This window comes from Xyrauchen texanus, chromosome 10 (genome assembly GCF_025860055.1).
Source record: "Xyrauchen texanus isolate HMW12.3.18 chromosome 10, RBS_HiC_50CHRs, whole genome shotgun sequence".
Classification (NCBI taxonomy): domain Eukaryota; kingdom Metazoa; phylum Chordata; class Actinopteri; order Cypriniformes; family Catostomidae; genus Xyrauchen; species Xyrauchen texanus.
This window is the reverse complement of record NC_068285.1, coordinates 6,924,495-6,946,965: the sequence shown is the minus strand read 5'-3', so window position 1 is coordinate 6,946,965 and position 22,471 is coordinate 6,924,495. Positions and strand designations below refer to the sequence as shown.

The window sequence follows — 22,471 nt, the reverse complement described above, 5'->3', positions numbered from 1 at the left end:
AAAAGTTTGCAGATTCGATCAGAACTAGACATGAGGAAGTGGTATTGTCCAGGCTGAGAATTGGGCATACCAGACTTAATAGTACCTTATTTCTAATGAAAAAGCATGTTGATGGAAACTGTGGGTATTGTATCAGGTGTAGCCCTGAAACAGTAGAGCATGTATTGATTCATTGTCAAAAATATTATCAAGATAGGCAGAGGCTTATTGCTCAAGTAGAAGCCAATGAAAGTGTATTTGAATACAGGAATATTTTACAAAGAAAGGCTGGGAAGATTTTTTATTTTTTGTTTTTGTTTTTAAAGAATACAGGCCTTTTGAAAAGAATTTAATTTTATAGAAAATATGTAACTCCTGTTATACACTCCAGTCCAGCGGTGGCGGTAATGCAACAAATAGTTGTCAACCGCATTTAAAAAAATTGAAGAAGAATTCCCCTGTCGGTCTTTAATGTTTGTGGATGCTTGTTTCCGTGCTCTCCGTCATTGTTTCTCCTACCTGGTAAACCCATAGGATGTCTTTTGTGTTGTTTTGCTTTCTTTTCCCCATCGCGGGTATTTCCTTTGTTCCTGTTGTATCTGTTTCCATTTTTGTTTCAATAAAAGAACCACTACCACTGCAACTAGATCCTCGCCCCTCGTCTGCCTTCACCTACATTCGTGACAGAAAACAAACGGGGTTAAATACAGCAACACAGGAAGCTAACAAACGATATTCAGGTGCAGACAATAACGCTGTGGCAGTGGTGATGAAGGCCGGGAACCATGGGAAATGTAGTTTGTTTACACAGACAATGAAACACGGGGCGGACAACAAGGAAAACGTGACATGGAACGTGAAGGTGGCATGTGAAACAGAAAACACGGGGCAGACAACACAGGAACGTGACACTGTGGCTGTTAATGAACATGTTTTTAGTTATTTGACCGTCGAGGATTATCTGTTCAGTGATCAGAAAATAAAGCTGTCCATCTGCTGATCTCCTTTGTCTGATTGTGTTGGCTCTTTGGTTATTGGGCTGTTGAGCATAATTCCTTTAGTTTTTGTCTGTTCAGAAAGCTAATTTTAACAGTTTCCCAATTGCTTAAATGTTGTAAAAATGTGTTTGCAAAGTATGTGTTCACAATATATTTTAAAAAGAAAGACAAACGTGTTTAAAATGTTTTGAAAAAATATAATAATAATTATAAAACCTATTTAAAAATAAGACTGAATTTAAAATGGAAAGTTGATAGCTTAATAAAAAAGTTTATCTTCGTAAAAATGTTTTAGAAAATTTTAAACCTGCTCATCAACATGATCAAAACTTTGCTGAAAACTCAGTAGATTTCTGCTGCCTCATGGTGAAAGTTTTCATGCTCTTGGAAGTAAAAGACCTTGTAATATAATTTCCTAAATGGCTTCATTCATCTTGTGATACACTCATCTTTTTGATATGAAATCTTTGTTAAAGTAAAATGAACAATAATGTTTATATTATTACTGATATTGCAAAATGAGTATTTATTGAACTGAAGCAGCATCTGCTTACTTAAAATTGTATTATGCTGTAGAAAAATTGGTTTAAATAGGTTTTAAAAAATAATTGTCTGACTGTTTAATGTTTTAGGCTTTATAGGATTAAGCTTTATGCTTTGTATGACAAGTGCTGTCGAATATATTTCTTTTTATTATACTATTAATTGCTATAACTGCATTTCTGCATTACAAAATATAACTGGGCTTAACTGGATGGAAAAATATATTGATCTTTTATTTTGTGTGGTACAAAAAGAACTGATTAAACTGGATACGTAAAGTTGGTTGAGACAAACTGTGATGTTGGTTTGACAAAACCAAAATACTTTTAAATGCTTGAAGTAGAAAGTTTTACAGGTCTTACAGTAAGACAAAGAAAGAAAGAGAGAGAGCATCTAAAAGCAGATTAAATGATTCTGTGTAAGTTTGGACAGTTGAAGTATGAACATGTAGTTTAGGAGATTTTGGTGATGATGACTTCACAGGGCTTTTTTGAAGGGAGAATAATAATGGTAACCAGCTGTTGGGTCGTTCCAAACAGAATTTCCAATAAAATGACCAAATTACCACTATTTTGAGCAACACACCTTTGAGCCCTTCAAAGCTCTCACAATGGAGGGTAAAGTCTGAATGGGACGCACCCCATCATTCAGATGAGTTAGAACTGACTGAACTCTTTGCCAAGTTTCACCAAAACCATGTGTAGATGTTGCAGTAACCTTTAATTTGTTAAATGGTTAAATTTTTAAATGTTTGATGAAGTTAAAATATTTAATCATATATTATTGCCCCTATAAATACCGCATATGAACATTTATTTCATGTAATACTACATAATTATGCATATAAAACAAGTATTAACATTGAGTTTACATTATGTGTAACAAACGTTAAAATTGTACCTTCTCTTTAAGAAAAGTCGCTGTTCAGCAAATGTATTTCGGTTGAGTGGTTTCTTTACCACTTCTTTACCAAGTGTGTATCTCAACTTTAAAATACACTCGGGCCAGATCCGTTTGGAAACTCACCTGCTGGAGTCCATCCCTTTGGCCCTCATCTGACGCCTGAACTCGTACCGGATGCCTGTTTGCTCACTCCCTGATTCCGACCGAGTCAATCGGCCCAAGTGAGGAAGCCGATGACATGCCGATGCTTCCGGAGTTGAGAAGGAATCGGACCATATAAGTGACAGCGTATCAGAACTAGCCCAAGTTTTGTAACTACACTTTCTCATGCATTTTAATTATAGATTATAATACATAAGTAATATATATTTTTTAAAAATCTATTCAACCATCTCATTATAATTAATGTGCAAGAACTGACTTGAATGCATTAAGAACATTTATTGACAACATTTTACAAAAGTGTTTGCATGTGCATGATTCTTTTTTTTTTTTTTACAAACTGCAATTAGGCCCGTATACACATCCATGAAATACAATTTATCAACTTGAGAAATAATAATTTCTCAATACACACATTCAAAACACACTCTGACATCCGTACACACCCACACAATTTTAGCTGCATCATTTATTCAATTGGCCTGTAGTGCTTTATAATACAGCAAACAGAAAATAGGGGGAAAATCACGTATTTGCTCCATAGGCTAAACATGAGAAAAATGGCGCCATCTGGTGGAAAATATAAAAAATGTAAATTTTGAAGCCAGATTTTTGGAATGAAGGCATATATTATAATATCATATAATTCATGAATTTATGCTTTAATGGCACTGGGAATCAAATGTTTCTGTTTTAATGGGTTTCAATGGGGACATTTTTGTCCTGAAGTTCCCGAGTGCAACTATTTTGTGTACTCAGTGTATTGTAGGAAACGAGGTTGAAATATCAAAATTCAACCAAAAATACACACCTTTGGCAAAATTTATGCCGTTGGCATTAACAATGCCAAATGATTGAAAAAAAAAAAAAAAAATTCCTGAAGATTCAACAAGGGCTCAAATAGTTTAAACCAAACTTATGCATGTTGTTCATTTCCAAGTGGTTCCAATGTCTCTCTTTGTCTTCATCCTGCAGGTTTTTGATGAAATTGAGTCATGAAACAGTGACTATTGAACTGAAGAATGGCACACAGGTCCACGGCACGATTACTGGTAATTCTTATTTTCCATTTGTGAAACTAAACTGACCCGGTGGGTTATACTGTTGGCAATGCATCTGATTCAAGTGTCTATTTATAAAGAATTCTTGAATTAATTGGTGAATACATTTAATTAATTTGTATAAATGTCAGGTGTGGACTTCAGTATGAACACTCACCTCAAAGCTGTGAAGATGACGCTCAAAAACAGGGAGCCGACTCAACTTGAGTCCCTCAGTATCCGTGGCAACAACATCCGCTATTACATCCTGCCCGACAGTCTTCCTCTGGACACACTGCTGGTTGACATCGAACCCAAGGTCAAGTCAAAGAAGAGAGAGGCTGGTGAGTGCTGTTGTCATGGTGATATAGTGATGGACAAGCTACACTGAATGCACTGATCGTGTATTGCTTTCAATGTTAAGAAGCAGTGAATCCGTTAACTGGTGTTCAAAACTACTATGATGATGTGTCTATGAAGTGTTAATTCATTATTACCTTTCTTACAGTGGCTGCACGTGGCCGAGGAAGAGGGCGGGGTCGTGGCAGAGGAAGAGGGCGTGGCCGGGGAGGGCCTAGGAGATGAATCTCTGAAGCCTCTGTGCATTTTTTCACATTGTACAGCATTTTTGTTTGTTCTTCCTTTAGAAAATACTTTGTGATTCTGATTTGTTTTCATTTTGCACATTTATAATGCCTTCATTTTGAAAACCATATTGAGCCTTTTTTTTGTAAGTGCTGAACTGTATGTGTCACTTAAATGATGCAGAACTGTGTTTCTGTAAAGGTGTCTGGTTATTTTTCTAGATTATTTCAATAAAGTGATAATTAAAAATCTCCACTCGAGTGTTGAATGAATATTCCTTTTTATTTAAAGTGGGTCATGATGTGTTTAAACCAAATCATATGATGCGCACTGTCTCCATGGCAACAGTTTATTCTACAGTCACTTAAAAACTTGCAGTACAGAAATTGTTGCCTTTTGTAAGAGAAATTGCTTGTTAGTATGTTACTCATAAGTCAGTTTAAATAAAAGCACCTGCTAAATGTAAATGTTATGTAATAGCCTCAGAGAATTGACCAGATAGAAATACAGATATAATACCATTTTGTTGCGAAAGGTAGCTTTTTGGTTATTCAGGGTAAGAGTCACACTTTTGAGTTGGGGGACAAAGCAGGGAAAATTTTGGTTAGGCCTACATAAAATTACATTAAACAGATGCATAATTTTTTTTGTATCGTTCCCTCTGTAAAATCTGCTGGTGAAATTTTTACCTCAGCCATTGATATTAATAATGCTTTTAAAGAGTTATATCTTGATCTCTATAGTTCCACATCTTTGTCTACTGATGAAGATATTAGAAACTTTGTGGAACCATTAGAACTCCCTAAACTGACGACAGCAAAATAATTCTCTTGATTCTGAGATAAACTTGTAGGAGCTTGGCGAGGTAATTAAATCCTTGTCTACAGGCAAGACTCCGGGGCCAGATGGATTTGCCTCTCAATTATTTAGGTCAAGGTCAATTTATTTATATAGCACATTTAAGAACACTAGTGTATACCAAAGTGCTGTACATATGCAAATTAAACAATAACTGGACACAGAGTAATAAAAGACTAATTTGAAAAATAACACAAAACAAGAAATTGCCCATATAGTCTACAATAAACATTCATGTAAAAGCCAAGGAATACATATACTTCTGTAGGCAAGATTTAAAAACAGGAATGGACGGGGCAGGCCTAACGTCCAGAGGTATACTGTTCCTTAGTCTAATTCCAGCAACAGAAAAAGCACAATCCCCTTTAAACTTTTGGCGAGAGCGAGGTATTTGCAGGAGAAATTTGTCCGAAGATCTGAGGCTTCTAGGGGATTGTTGATAGCTCAGAAGTTCTGACAGATAAGAAGGGGCCACACCATTTAAATCTTTATAAACAAATAACAAGATCTTAAAATGGATCCTATAATGCACCGGTAACCAGTGGAGAGATGCTAAAACCGGTGAAATGTGTTCCCTCTTAGCACTAGCAGCTGCGTTTTGGACCAACTGCAGGCGATACGGAGATGAGTGATTTAGCCCCATATGCAGTGCATTTGAATAGTCAAGTCTAGATGAGATGACGGCGTGGATAACTGTCTCCAGATCCTTAAATGAGAGCAGAGGTTTTAATTCGGCTATTTGCCTTAATTTAAAAAAGCTACTCCTTACCACAGCATATACCTGTTTTCCAAAAATTAGTTCGGAGTCAAAAATCACACCTAGGTTTTTTGCAAAAGGATGAACATTTAGAAACAGTATATCTAGGTTCCTAGTGATATCAGAGACAGCACCAGGGAGACCAAACACAACAACCTCTCATTTAATTGGAGAAAGTTTTTTGCAGTCCAGCATTTAATGTCCTCAAAGCATTTTAGAAGCACAGAGCAAGAGTAATCAGAACTAATAGGAATATATAGCTGAGTATCATCGGCGTAGCAATGATATGAAATATTATATTTCTTCATGATAGAACCCAAAGGGAGCATATACAGAGAAAGTAGAATGGGTCCCAAGAGGGACCCCTGGGGTACCCCACAAGTGAACAATGCAGAAGAAGAGGACGAATTTCCAATCGTAACCCTCACAGTCCTATCTGAGAGGTATGATGTAAACCAATCTAAGACAGTGCCCTTGATGCCAACCTCATCCCTTAAAGGTTTAAAAAGCATGGTCAACGGAATTTTTAGATCTTATGCTACAGAACTGGCTCCACTTTTGCTAGAAGTTTATATAGAATCATTAAAGAATGGAAAGCTTCCGCCAACCATGACACAACCCGGATCAGTCCGATACATAAAAAGGACAAAGATCCAAGCGAGTGTAAGAGGTACTGTCCAATTTCCTGATCCAACTAGACATTAAAATATTGTCAAAAATTCTGGCTAACCAATTAAGTAAAGTTATGACTTCTCTTATCAGAGATCAGCTGGGGTTTATTCAGGGCCACAGCTCTTCTGATAACATTAGGCGTCTCATCAATATCATGTGGTCAGTGGTGAATGATCCGACTCTGGTTGCTGCCATCTCACTTGACACTGCCAAGGCATTTGATGTGGTAGAATGAGATTATCTTTTTAAGATTTTGGAAATATCCAGGTCGAGAATACTTTTAATGAATGGATTAAGTTCCTTTATAGACACCTGGTAGGGGCGGTACAAACAAATTTATTAATTTCAGATTATCTTTCTCTGGATAGGGGTCAGAGTGGATCATAAGGGGGGTTACTACACTTTGTGACCTATATGAGAGTGGAGAGTTGAGATCCTTTGAAAATTTGGTTCAACATTTTGGGATTCCCAGATCTCAGTTCTATAAGTATTTACAGCTGCACCACATGCTCTGTACTGTTTTTGGGAGTAGTTTACACCCCCTAAAGCGGCAGATACTCTGGGAGAGGCGATTATTGATTTTGGAAAAGGTCATGAGGCATAAGTGTATTACTCCCTGCTAATTCAGAGTCTGGGGAACGGAGCTTCAACTTCTGTCAAGAGATTATGGGAGAAAGATTTTAACTTGGCATTGGAGGAGGGAGTGTGGGCTTGGATTCTAAAAAACATCAAGTCTGCATCTAGAGATTCAAGGGTGCACGTTATACAGTTCAAGATTTTACATAGATTGTATTGGACCCCCACTAGATTGTGTAGGCTTGGTCTTAAAGATGCACCCATCTGCTGGCAATGTCAATCAGAAGATGGAGACACAACCAAAACAAATATTTTTGTGTGTGTGTTAAGATCCAAGAATTTTGGTTGAATTTGTTTGTTATGTGTGAGGTATTGGGCACTCATTTTATTATGCCCCAGACTGATGGGACAGTCATCAATGTGGAGAATAAACACATCAAAACTGGGTCCTAACTAGCGTTATGATTGCCAGACAGAAAGATTTAAGGGGTGGGAAGTCAGCTGGAGCACCCCATTTCAGGAGGGGTGTTCAGAGGGTGGCAGCTTTTGAAGAGGGGTCATCCAGAAGACTGGGGAATTTTATACTTGTTTGTGGGAAAATGGGGAAAATATCTGGCTTTTTTGGAGGGCTGTTGGGGAGGGACAGTGGAGAGAGAGGTGTAGTGGATAATGTGTGTGATTTATTATAATTTTATATATATAAATATATATTGTGTGTGTGTCTATAATCATGTGACCACTGGGTTTTTGTTGGGGGTCGGGAATGGGAGGGGGTAATAGTGGGGGTTAAATATTGATTATGTTTGTATATGTTTTTCTTTTCTTTGTTTAATAGATTAATCACTTTGTTGACTTTAATCAAGGAACGGCAATTTGGACATTCATTTTTCCCCCCGGATCTATCAAGTCATTCAAAGATACATTCAAATGTGTTTCACACACAAAATACTTGAACACACCTCTTTATGATTTGACTTTTTACTTTTCAGAATACAAAGTAATTTTTTATTTTTTTTTAAGTAAAAAATTTCTAAGTGGTGTAAACATTCGGAGATTGTAAACAAGAAAACAATTCTCATTAAAAGTTTGAAATGTTATCTAAAAAAAATTAAAAGGTCAAAAAAGTATTCAAAACCAATATGAATATATTTATACAAATTTGATACATGTGTTTTAAACTGGAGTTTTAAAAGATTTCCCCATTTTATAATTTAGACATCTTTATTTGTCATTGACCCATAAAAGACACTTGAGGAAGAATAATATATATAAGTATATAAGAATAATAATTATATAAGTTACACACATCAGTGTGTCAGTTCAGTTTGTCTCTGTTGATTCTGTTGACTGTGGCGTCTCTGTTTTCTTCACAATCATTACTGTTCATGATCAGTTCTCAAAGAGATGTCCATCTAAATCCTAAAACACAAAGTCAAAGTAAAATGTGCTGTATGGGACATTACCGCATTATTTATTTCAGAAAAACGTACTCTCACTATCTGTGACTGATCGAACATCTCCATTGCAACTCTATTTAATAGTAATCAATAGAAAAAAACTCAAATCTGTTCATCACACACACACAGAGACACTGAAAGAGCTGAAAACATAATTGATATATACACAGATCAATTAATCAAACTGATACAGTTAAATACATATATAGTACATAAGCAACAATTCATCAGCAAAATAAAGGAGATCAATTCAAATATGATTATATTAATCATCACTACTCACTTCAGTGTCTCCAGTTTATAATATGGATCATCTTTTAGATCAGAGAGCAGCTTCACTCCTGAATCTCTTAGATTATTACCAGACAGATTCAGTTCTTTCAGGTGTGAGGGGTTTGATCTCAGAGCTGAAGTCAGAGCAGCACAACCTTCATCTGTGACACGACAACAACTCAACCTGCAGAGAACAATGACACACTCTTCACTATCTCAGTTCACAACACACACATCAGTTTAACAGAGATTTGGTGGGGTGGGGTTAAGACCCCCCTTGAGCATTTTGACCAGCCCACCCATTGTACCCAATTGCCAGTCCATCCCTGTTTACTCACCATTGTGTTGTTCCAAACCTATATGACTCTCTTTCTTCAGTGGAACTAAAAAGGAGATGTTATGCAGAATAACAGCCTCAGTCACAATTCACTTTCATTGTATGAAAAAAAGATGTAAAGAAAGTGAATGGTAACTGAAAATTCTCTCAGAATTTTCTCACCCTCTCTCGGCTGGTCTGAAATTGGCAGGGTAAAAAAATTTTCACTGCACACCCTCAATATTTTGAGTGACTCAGTGTGTGTTTTGAGTCAGCGAGCAGCTCAGGATCATTGATAGTAAATCTGTGAAAAGTTAGTCTTTCCTCTTGCGATGATACCGCAGATGTAATCGAATGTTTTTCAGTATGTTGAGGATCAGCACATACAAGCACCATTTAAAAAGAAACAGATACAAATACAAATCTGCAGCAAAACCAGTTCAGCTTCTGTATAACATTCCTCCTGCTCTGTTGTAAATAACACAGCGCTTCCGTATTTGACATATTTCATGTGTCAGTTCTTGAACTTTCCAACTCACTTACGCCACTTGAGAGTCTTTGTGTATTCGACCCTCATGAGCTGAGCTGATAAACAGTTAAACAGTTTTAAATAATTATCTATTTCTTAAGTACACCTAGTGTTTCACTTCAGAAGACATTAATTAATCCACTGGAGTTTAGTTTATTCTGACTTTATGTGCTTTTAGATCTTCAAAGATCTGATCACCATTCACTTGCACTGTATTAAACTACAGAGCTGAAATATTCTTCTAAAAATCTTAATTTGAGTTCAGCAGAAGAAAGTAAGTCATAAACATCTGGGATGGCATGAGGATGAATAAATTATGAGAACATTTTTACGTTTTGGTGAACTGTCCCTTTAAATAATATTCTGCTAATATTAAGTTCAATCAACAGCATTTGTGGCATTATGTTGATTAGCACAAAAATTTAATTTGACTCGTTTATCTTTTTCTTTAAAAACAAAACAAAAACAAACAAACACATAAATCGCAGTTACAGTGAGGCACTTGAATGGGACCAATTTTTGGAGGGTTTAAATCCAGAAACGTGAAGCTTATAATTTTATAAAAGCACTTACATTCATTCTTCTGTTGAAACTTGTGTATTATTTCAGTTGTAAAGTTATTTAAATCATAATTTTTACATCGTCATGGTAACAAAGTTGTATAATCTGCTATAAATTTACACAGACGTAACACTAAAATTATGTTTACACTCATATCCTTTATGTCTTGTATACTCTTAAAACTAAATGTGTGTGGTATCATCATTATGCGACAGAATCCTGTCGGCTGAACTCACTTAAATTTAACCTGGAATATTCCTTTAAGTTTAATTCAGTAAATAAATCTGTTAAAGATAAAATACACTTATATATTCAAGCTGAGCTGAAATCTATGAACAGCATTCAAACATATGAGTCCTTTTTGTTCAGCTGGGCCTTAATGTGCCTCATGACGAGCCTCTCGAAGCACTTCATGATGATTGGTGTGAGTGCGACGGGACGGTAGTCATTGAGGCAGGACACTGGGGATGATGGTGGTGGCCTTGAAGCACATTGGAACGACGGCGCTGCTCAGAGAGATGTTGAAGATGTTGGTAAGAACATCTGCCAGCTGGTCTGCACATCCTCCGAGCACTCTGCCAGGAATGTTGTCTGGTCCAGCAGCCTTCCGTGGGTTGACTCTATGTAGAGTTTTCCTCACATCCGCCGTGGTAAGACAGAGCTCCTGGTCGTTGGGAGGAGGGGTGGTCTTACTCGCCACCATGTCGTTCTGCACTTCAAACCGAGCGTAGAAGTCATTCAGCGCATCTGGAAGGGAGGCATCTTTGTCACAGGCAACTGATGTTGTCCTGTAGTTGGTGATGGCCTGGATGCCCTGCAACATGTCACCGCTGTCCTGGAAGTGACTGTGGATTCTCTGGGCGTGTGCATACTTTGCCTCTCTGATTGCCCGAGACAGTTTGGCCCTGCTCTGAAGGCGGAGTCTCGGGTCCTCATCAGCGTGCACACTTCCGCAGTTATCCACGGCTTCTGGTTAGAGTGTGTGGTGATGGTCTTGGAGAAAGTGACATCATCAATGCACTTGCTGATGTAGCTGGTCACTGATGCTGTGTATTCTTCCAAATTGGTAGAATCGCCATATGTTACAGCCTCCCTGAACATGTGCCAGTCAATACACTCAAAACAGTCCTGAAGAGCAGAGATGGCTCCTGGTGGCCAGGTTTTCACCTGCTTCTGAAGCGGTTTTGTGCGTCTGACGAGTGGTCTGTATGCTGGAATTAGCATAACAGAGATGTGGTCTGAGTAGCCGAGGTGGGAGCGGGGCTCCACCCGATAAGCGCCTGGGATGTTTGTGTAAACAAGATCAAGTGCGTTCACCCCTCTCGTTGCAAAGTCCACATACTAATGGAATTTAGGGAGCACTGTCTTGAGATTAATAACAATAAACAGTCGGTGTGAGCGTTCTACAGTTCACTTATAGCCCCATACAGTTCACAGAGCGCTTCCTTAGCATTAGCGCTGGCCGGAATGTAAACTCCGGTTATGCAAACAGTAGTGAATTCCCGTGGTAAATAAAAAGGTCTGCATCTAACAGTCACAAGCTCCAACAGCGATGAACAGTAGCTAGAGACTAGCACAGAGTTCTTGCACCATTCTGTGTTGATGTAAACACACAAGCCACCACCGCGAATCTTACCGCAGAGAGCTGTATTTCTGTCGGCATGAAAGGAGGCGAGCCCGTCTAGCTGAATGGCGGCGTCCGGAACTCTGTCGCTGAGCTACGTCTCCGTGAAAACAAAGACGCAACAGTCTATAAACGCACGCTGCGTTGCCTGCTGGAGTCGGATATAGTCCAGTTTATTGTCCAGGGAGCAAACATTTGAGAGCACGATAGACGGGAGAGCCGGCCGCCTAGGGTTTGTTTTTAGCCTAGCATGGGCTCTTGCCGCACTTCCGCTTTCTCGCACACCACTTACGACGTCCTCTCCCCCGGCCACCGGCATCAGGTGACACCGAGGACTGGTGTTTTACATTTATGCATTTGGCAGACGCTTTTATCCAAAACGACTTACAGTGCACTTATTACAGGGACAATCCCCCCAGAGTTAAGTGCCTTGCTCAAGGACACAATGGTGGTGGCTGTGGGGATCGAACCAGCGACCTTCTGATTACCAGATTACCAGTTATGTGCTTTAGACCACTACACCACCACTATATGTGTAGCGCCTCCTGCAGTTCATCATGCAGCTTGGTTTTTGCATGTGTCTTATATCTTAGTAGTGTTTGGCGATGGTAGACACGACCACCGTTGTTCGATGACAATGTGCCGCAAAAGTCTGGCTTTTTAAACAAAAATAGCGCTGTTTTGGATCCGGAGTGGCCGCTGCGTGCTACAGCGCCGCCATCTTGGATCTATCCACGAAAAGTCCAAGAAAATGAAGAATCAAATTATACACACATAAACCCTTCTCCCCTGAACACACCCATATGACACAAACACTCAACCCAGTGGTCATAAATATTTGGAATAAAAAAAAAAAGGATACATGATACATTTAATGAAGCCCACCTTTCCACTTAATTCGAAAACCCTTTTAATTAAGGGATCAGACAAATTTGCAGGGAATAAAATTCCCAAATACTTAAATGCCCTGTTTGGGCCACTGGAAGGCATCTGGCTGAAAAGCTGTTACTGAACTGTTCACTGTCAGAGCCAAAGCTTCGGATTTAGACCAATTGACTTTGTGTCCTGATAATTTAGAAAAGGAATTAATAATTCTGTTTAGGCAAGGCATAGATCTAGTGGAGTCAGAGACGAATAAATCTGTGTAATGCAGAAGTTTATGCGCCACACCTCCCACCATCACCCCTGGAAAATCATCTTCCTTTCTTATCATGGCTGCTAATGGTTCCAGGGCAAGACAGAACAATGGGGAAAGAAGGCAACCCTGCCGGGTGCCCCTGTCCAGAGTAAAATAATTGGAAATTAATCCATTTGTTTGTACCGTCGGTATAGGTTGTCTATAAAGTAGCTTAATCCAACCAATAAAAGCATTCCCTAACTTGTATATTTCCAAAATCTTAAAAAGATTATCCCATTCTTCCATATCAAACGCCTTTTCGGCATCAAGTGAAATGGCAGCAACTGGAGATTGACCATTTGCTACTGACCACATGCTCTTGATGAGATGCCTAATGTTATCAGAAGAGCTACGGCCCCGAATAAACCCCACCTGATCTATATTATAAGTGATACTTTACTTAATCGAATAGCCAGAATTTTTGACAAATCTTTTACATCTAACTGGATCAGGGAAATTGGGCGATAACTTTTACACTTGCTTGGATCTTTGTCCTTTTTAAGAATCAGACTGATCCGGGCTTGTGTCATGGTTGGTGGAAGATGTCCATTCTTTAATGATTCCATATAAACTTCTAGCAAAAGTGGAGCCAGTTCTGTAGCATAAGATCTAAAAAAAACTCAGCGGCAAAGCCATCCGGCCCCGGAGCCTTGCCTGTAGGCAGGACCTTAATTACCTCACCAAGCTCCTCCAAGATTATCTCAGAATCAAGAGAAATGTTTTGCTCAATCGTCAGTTTAGGAAGTTCTAATGGTTCCACAAAGTTTCTTATATCGTAATCAGTGGATGAAGATGTGGAACCATAGAGATCAAAATAGAATTCTTTAAAAGCATTATTAATATCAATGGTCGAGGTAAATATATCACCACCAGCAGATTTCACTGAAAGAATGGTAGAAAAATACTCTTTCTGCTTTATATATCTAGCCAAAAGTTTTCCTGCTTTGTCCCCTGACTCAAAGTATGACCAAATATGAATAACCAAAACTCCACTTTCCGCAACAAAATAGTATTATATCTGTATTTCAATTGGATAAATTTTCTGAGGCCATCAGACGACATAAGTGCTTCAGCTCTGCCTCTGCCATTTTAATATTTCCTTCCAACTACACAAGTTCTCGTGCTTTGGATTTTTTGATGAATGAGACATTCTGTATGATCCGACTCCTAAGAACTGCCTTAAATGCCTCCCAAGCCATGGCTACAGAGGATGCTGAGGACCAGTTGGTCTCAGAAAATCATTGATTTCAGTCTTTAACATTTGTTGGAATTCAGGATTTTGCAAAAGGGATACATTAAGGTGCCAACTATATGATTTCTTTTTCTCCATATATGGCAACACCTTTAAACTCACCAGGGCGTGATCTGAGAATAAAATATTTCCTATTGAGCAATCAACAATAGATTAAATGATAAAAGGATATTTAAAAAATCTATTCTAGAATAAATCTTATGAACTAATGAAAAAATGTGTAGTCCCTACCAGAAGGGTTTAAAAGTCTCCAAATATCTGTAAGACCAAGATTTTTACACATCCTGTGAAGAATCAATGTTGCTCTAGGGGCGTGCACACTTTTGCTTCACTATGATCAAGGACTGTCATCAAAAGATTAAAGTCTCCTCCCAATATTATATCATGAGGAGTGACAGCTGCTTTCAACATCCCTTCAAGATCAATAAAAATGCCCTGATCATCAGCATTAGGTGCATAAATATTAGCTAAAATCAGTCTTAGCCCCTGAATTTCTGCTAAAACAATAATTACTCTCCCTAATTTATCTTTAAACTGTTTGAGACATTTGAATTGTAGATGTTTATTTACCAATATAATGACTCCCTTGCTCTTACTCGGGCCAGCACTAAAGAAAACATATCCACCCCATATCTTCCCAAATTTTTCAGCTTCCTGCGGGGAAAGATGCCTTTCTTGAAGGAACACTATCATATTTCTTAAGTTTAAGAAAATAAATAACCTTCCTTGTTTTTATGGGGTGCCCATTCACATTCCATCTGGAGAGAGATAGCACACTCATATTAACATTTGACATTTTGATATAGTAGAATTTTTTTTATTGTGTGCCAAAAACTAAATTATGAAGACCACGTTTCAACATTAATGCAACAATGAAACCCTGAACTTCTCCCCAAACAAAACAAACAGAAAACTAAAAATGTGTGAATTAACGAATGTGCCAACCGGTGTCGATCCCTCTAAACTCAAAGAGTCCATGTATCCTACGAGAGCCCCTGAGATAGCTTTGCCATCGGATTGCGCAATTTTGTTTCCTCGGACAGACAAACGAATGTTCAGTTATGTTATGAGTGCAGTAGATGATGTAATCATTCCAATGTCCCACGAAAATACTACACAAATCATACTTCAGCCAACAGAAGGCATAAGCACAAGGAACTAAAAGATTCATCCACATCTTTTCTGAAGCAGTTTTATTTAACAAAATAAGCTCCAACCGCTAGGCGGAACCAGCACAAAAGGAAACAAAACATGCATCCCGGTTCCTCGGATGTTCAAGAGTCAATTCACTCAGTGGGTGCATAAAAGTACACGACTTACAAAGTCCGGCAAATTTATAAAAGACAACTGTGTCCAATCAGCACTGTGGTTGAGATGACCAATGGAAACATTCCTGAGGGTTTCTTCATGACTGTGGGGTGTGGTTTGAGTTTAAGTGGTTTGGGGGGTTGGTGATCATGCCTTTAGAATTGCTCTGACATGCAAGTTTATCTTCAGTGGAAGACAAGCTCCAACTCTGCTTAATTTTATTATGACACTGCTTCTGTATTTACTTATATTGTATTTTTTTTTATAATTCCCTCATATTTTGCAATCTACATCAGCTAAAGCTGTTTGGAAAGTTTGTAATGTGTCCGGACTGTGCGCTGTTTTCTTTCTCTCCTCTATCATGTACTTGAGCTGAATTAGAGTTTCATATGATCTTGTGTTAAATGAAATAATATGACTATTCAACAATGACATTTTTTGAAGATAACGTTGACTAATCGCATCAGCCCTATGTCAGAATATCAGATCATGTGACTCTCAGATGATCTTCAGTTTACTGTGAGGATTCTCCAAACATGAGGGGGAGTAAAGTATTACAGATTTTAAATTTTTTAGGGTAAAATTAGGACTCAATCTAATAAGTTAAAGCAACATTTTCTTCTGTTATCTGACAGAACTCTGTTTTCAATATGTTCTTTATTTCATTATTGTTAAATCATTATTATTTACTGCAGAAGGAGAATGAAGGAGGATTTGAGAGTTTTGTGAAGTCTTACCACAGTATCTCCAGTTTACAGTGAGGATCCTTCAGTACATCAGAGATCAGCTTCACTCCTGAATCTCTTAGTTTATTCACAGACAGATACAGTTTTCTCAGGTGTGAGGGGTTTGATCTCAGAGCTGAAGTCAGAGCAGCGCAACCTTCATCTGTGACACGACAATTACTCAACCTGCAGAGAACAATGACACACTCTTCACTCTCTCAGTTCACAACACACATCAGTTCAACAGGAGAATATTACCATTCCTGTGTCTGTTTAATATTCTTTCTAATGTATGTGTGTTTGTGTTTCAAATGTGTAAAGAAACACATCAATTCAATATGATACAACAATATCTAAATTTGAATATAGCTAACACTTAAATCAACCATTTTTACTGACAATGAAAAAGCTTTAATTAAATCAAAACATTAATTAACAAAGATTAATAAATCAGATATCTTTATAAATATCAAACACAAAATAATTAGTTTTATGTTTGTCCTTCAGTTTCTTAATAATTCTTCATTTTAGCTAATGTGGTTTATTTTAAATACTGTCAATAAATCAACTGTGACTTTTCTGTCTGGTTTCTCTGTTCTCTGATTCTGGTTCGTGATTTAGATTTGTTTGTTTCTCTACTGAACTTCTGGACTTCTCTGATCTTATGATCGTTTATTGGATGATGTTTTTTGGATTTACATTTGGACGATCAGTTTCTATAGTATTTCCTAATAACATGTGACACATAGTTCACACATAACTCTATATTATTGGAAGAATTGTTGCAATTATGCACAATTTACAAATATTTCTGTCAGAATATCAGATCATGTGACTCTCAGATGATCTTCAGTTTACTGTGAGGATTCTCCAAACATGAGGGGGAGTAAATTACAGATTTGTCATTTTTTAGGGTAAAATTAGGACTCAATCTGATAAGTTAAAGCAACATTATATGAGAAACTCTGTTTTCAAATTTGTTTTTATTTTAATTAAAACAATTTCTGTTATTGTTAAATCATTATTATTTACTACAGAATGAGAATGGAGGAGGATTTGAGAGTTTTGTGAAATCTTACCACAGTGTCTCCAGTTTACAGTGAGGATTCTTCAGTCCATCAGAGAGCAGCTTCACTCCTGAATCTCTTAGTTTATTCCCAGACAGATACAGTTGTCTCAGGTGTGAGGGGTTTGATCTCAGAGCTGAAGTCAGAGCAGCACAACCTTCATCTGTGACATCACAATCACTCAACCTGCAGAGAACAATGACACACTCTTCACTCTCTCAGTTCACAACACACACATCAGTTCAACAGGAGAATATTACCATTCCTGTGTCTGTTTAATATTCTTTCTAATGTATGTGTGTTTGTGTTTCAAATGTGTAAAGAAACATCAATTCAATATGATACAACAATATATAAATATGAATCAAGCTAATACTTAATCAAACCATCTTTACTGACAACGAAACAGCTTTAATTCAATCAAAACAAAGATTAATCAAATCAGATATTATTTTTAAAAACCAGACACAAAATAATTAGTTTTATGTTTGTCCTTCAATTTCTTCATAATTCTTTATTTTAGCTAATGTGGTTTATTTTAAATACTGTCAATAAATCAACTGTGACTTTTCTGTCTGGTTTCTCTGTTCTCTGATTCTGGTTCTTGATTTAGATTTGTTTGTTTCTCTACTGAACTTCTGGACTTCTCTGATCTTATGATTGTTTATTGGATGATGTTTATTGGATTTACATTTGAACTAGATCAGTTTCTATAGTATTTCCTAATAACATGTGACACATAGTTCACACATAACTCTATATTATTGGAAGAATTGTTGCAATTATGCACAATTTACAAATATTTCTGTCAGAATATCAGATCATGTGATTCTCAGATGATCTTCAGTTTACTGTGAGGATTCTCCAAACATGAGGGGGAGTAAATTACAGATTTGTCATTTTTTAGGGTAAAATTAGGACTCAATCTGATAAGTTAAAGCAACATTATATGAGAAACTCTGTTTTCAAATTTGTTTTTATTTTAATTAAAACAATTTCTGTTATTGTTAAATCATTATTATTATTTACTGCTGAAGGAGAATGAAGGAGGATTTGAGAGTTTTGTGAAGTCTTACCACAGTGTCTCCAGTTTACAGTCAGGATTCTTCAGTACATCAGAGAGCAGCTTCACTCCTGAATCTCTTAGTTTATTCCCAGACAGATACAGTTGTCTCAGGTGTGAGGGGTTTGATCTCAGAGCTGAAGTCAGAGCAGCACAACCTTCATCTGTGACATCACAATCTCTCAACCTGCAGAGAACAATGACACACTCTTCACTCTCTCAGTTCACAACACACACATCAGTTCAACAGGAGAATATTACCATTTCTGTGTCTGTTTAATATCTTTTCAAATGTATGTGTGTTTGTGTTTCAAATGTGTAAAGAAACATCAATTCAATATGATACAACAATATATAAATATGAATCAAGCTAATACTTAATCAAACCATCTTTACTGACAACGAAACAGCTTTAATTCAATCAAAACAAAGATTAATCAAATCAGATATTATTTTTAAAAACCAGACACAAAATAATTTGTTTTATGTTTGTCCTTCAATTTCTTCATAATTCTTTATTTTAGCTAATGTGTTTTATTTTAAATACTGTCAATAAATCAACTGTGACTTTTCTGTCTGGTTTCTCTGTTCTCTGATTCTGGTTCTTGATTTAGATTTGTTTGTTTCTCTACTGAACTTCTGGACTTCTCTGATCTTATGATTGTTTATTGGATGATGTTTTTTGGATTTACATTTGAACTAGATCAGTTTCTATAGTATTTCCTAATAAAATGTGACACACAGAGTTCACACATACTGTAGCTCTATAATATTTTAAGAGTTGTTGCAATTATGCACAATTTAAAAATATTTCTGTCAGAATATCAGATCATGTGACTCTCAGATGATCTTCAGTTTACTGTGAGGATTCTCCAAACATGAGGGGAGTAAAGTATTAAAGATTTGTCATTTTTAGGGTAAAATTAGGACTCAATCTGATAAGTTAAAGCAACATTATATGAGAAACTCTGTTTTCAAATTTGTTTTTATTTTAATTAAAACAATTTCTGTTATTGTTAAATCATTATTATTTACTGCTGAAGGAGAATGAAGGAGGATTTGAGAGTTTTGTGAAATCTTACCACAGTGTCTCCAGTTTACAGTCAGGATTCTTCAGTACATCAGAGAGCATCTTCACCCCTGAATCTCTTAGATTATTCAAAGACAGATCCAAATAATTCAGGTGTGAGGGGTTTGATCTCAGAGCTGAAGTCAGAGCAGCACAACCTTCATCTGTGACATCACAATCACTCAACCTGCAGAGAACAATGACACACTCTTCACTCTCTCAGTTCACAACACACACATCAGTTCAACAGGAGAATATTACCATTTCTGTGTCTGTTTAATATTCTTTCTAATGTATGTGTGTTTGTGTTTCAAATGTGTAAAGAAACATCAATTCAATATGATACAACAATATATAAATATGAATCAAGCTAATACTTAATCAAACCATCTTTACTGACAACGAAACAGCTTTAATTCAATCAAAACAAAGATTAATCAAATCAGATATATTTTTAATATCAGACACAAAATAATTTGTTTTATGTTTGTTCTTCAATTTCTTCATAATTCTTTATTTTAGCTAATGTGGTTTATTTTAAATACTGTCAATAAATCAACTGTGACTTTCCTGTCTGGTTTCTCTGTTCTCTGATTCTGGTTCTTGATTTAGATTTGTTTGTTTCTCTACTGAACTTCTGGACTTCTCTGATCTTATGATTGTTTATTGGATGATGTTTATTGGATTTACATTTGAACTAGATCAGTTTCTATAGTATTTCCTAATAAAATGTGACACACAGAGTTCACACATACTGTAGCTCTATAATATTTTAAGAGTTGTTGCAATTATGCACAATTTACAAATATTTCTGTCAGAATATCAGATCATGTGACTCTCAGATGATCTTCAGTTTACTGTGAGGATTCTCCAAACATGAGGGGGAGTAAAGTATTAAAGATTTGTCATTTTTTAGGGTAAAATTAAGACTCAATCTGATAAGTTAAAGCAACATTATATGAGAAACTCTGTTTTCAAATTTGTTTTTATTTTAATTAAAACAATTTCTGTTATTGTTAAATCATTATTATTTACTGCTGAAGGAGAATGATGGAGGATTTGAGAGTTTTGTGAAATCTTACACCAGTATCTTCAGTTTACAGTCAGGATTCTTCAGTACATCAGAGAGCAGCTTCACTCCTGAATCTCTTAGATTATTCAAAGACAGATCCAAATAATTCAGGTGTGAGGGGTTTGATCTCAGAGCTGAAGTCAGAGCAGCACAACCTTCATCTGTGACATCACAATCTCTCAACCTGCAGAGAACAATGACACACTCTTCACTCTCTCAGTTCACAACACACACATCAGTTCAACAGGAGAATATTACCATTTCTGTGTCTGTTTAATATTCTTTCTAATGTATGTGTGTTTGTGTTTCAAATGTGTAAAGAAACATCAATTCAATATGATACAACAATATATAAATATGAATCAAGCTAATACTTAATCAAACCATCTTTACTGACAACGAAACAGCTTTAATTCAATCAAAACAAAGATTACTCAAATCAGATATATTTTTTAATTTCAAACACAAAATCATTTGTTTTATGTTTCTCCTCTTTCTTCATGATTTTGTTTTCTTCATACTTCATTTTAGCTAATGTGGTTTATTTTAAATACTGTCAATAAATCAACTGTGACTTTTCTGTCTGGTTTCTCTGTTCTCTGATTCTGGTTCTTGATTTAGATTTGTTTGTTTCTCTACTGAACTTCTGGACTTCTCTGATCTTATGATTGTTTATTGGATGATGTTTATTGGATTTACATTTGGACTAGATCAGTTTCTATAGTATTTCCTAATAACATGTGACACATAGTTCACACATAACTCTATATTATTGGAAGAATTGTTGCAATTATGCACAATTTAAAAATATTTCTGTCAGAATATCAGATCATGTGATTCTCAGATGATCTTCAGTTTACTGTGAGGATTCTCCAAACATGAGGGTGAGTAAATGACACATTTTTCATTTTTTAGGGTAAAATTAGGACTCAATCTGATAAGTTAAAGCAACATTATATGAGAAACTCTGTTTTCAAATTTGTTTTTGTTTTAATTAAAACAATTTCTGTTATTGTTAAATCATTGTTATTTACTGCAGAAGGAGAATGAAGGAGGATTTGAGAGTTTTGTGAAATCTTACCACAGTGTCTCCAGTTTACAGTGAGGATCCTTCAGTACATCAGAGATCAGCTTCACTCCTGAATCTCTCAGTTTATTATCAGACATATTCAGTTTTCTCAGGTGTGAGGGGTTTGATCTCAGAGCTGAAGTCAGAGCAGCACAACCTTCATCTGTGACATCACAATCACTCAAACTGCAGTAAGATAAAAAAGATGAGATATGAACTAACACCAGCTTCAATTTAAAATATAATCTTACAGACCGTAAAAACCTACAAATAAACAAACTCAGTATATACGGTATATACATTTTCATATCATGACAATTGCTGAATCATTTATAACTATACATGTTCAGATCACATATTGTATTGAATTACAAAATGGGTTGAAAGTTAAATAAACTTTATTGTTGTTCTTAAATACAAGATTTAGATACTTGTTTTTTTATTTTTTAATTAAATGGATCACAAAGAAAGTAACTTTGCAAAGATCAAACCACAAGTTTCAAAGAGACATGGCGGCTTTCAAAAGTCTGAGTCTGAATTTATGGTTTATTTTAAATCTCATATAATACAATTATGGTAATATTTTGATGGAAAAGTGGAATTGAAAAAGAAACAAGAATTTCAGAGTTTTCTTATTGTTTTAACATGTTCTGTCAACTATAAAACATCCGAAAAATAACTTGCACATGACCAGCTCTACATAGAGGATGTCGATACTGAAGCCTGTTATGAAGTATTGTTGAAAGCAGTTTGCTGCAGTTTTTAAGGATTGTGTTCACTCATTAAAATAAATTGAGTAACTTTTTCTGAACAGCTATAATTCCCTCACACTTCAG

At 36.3% G+C, this 22,471-nt stretch overlaps 3 protein-coding genes across 3 annotated transcripts in view; 2 read left to right on the top strand and 1 right to left on the bottom strand.

Moving 5' to 3' along the window:
• Positions 1-22,471, bottom strand: part of LOC127650479 (uncharacterized) — a 1,198,408-nt gene that overhangs the window by 317,941 nt on the left and 857,996 nt on the right. Inside the window, 4 exon segments of the mRNA XM_052135926.1 lie at positions 18,439-18,612; positions 19,508-19,681; positions 20,577-20,750; positions 21,648-21,821. Coding sequence (XP_051991886.1) covers positions 18,439-18,612; positions 19,508-19,681; positions 20,577-20,750; positions 21,648-21,821 — 696 coding nt within the window.
• The window catches only part of LOC127650380 (NACHT, LRR and PYD domains-containing protein 3-like), a 1,539,373-nt gene that overhangs the window by 929,233 nt on the left and 587,669 nt on the right, over positions 1-22,471 (top strand). The window lies entirely within an intron of this gene.
• On the top strand, positions 3,561-4,249 carry LOC127650470 (small nuclear ribonucleoprotein Sm D1-like). The gene is made up of 3 exons (XM_052135919.1): positions 3,561-3,637; positions 3,778-3,969; positions 4,134-4,249. The coding sequence occupies exons 1-3, from the start codon at positions 3,568-3,570 to the stop codon at positions 4,208-4,210; spliced, it is 339 nt and encodes a 112-aa protein (XP_051991879.1). The 5' UTR covers positions 3,561-3,567; the 3' UTR covers positions 4,211-4,249.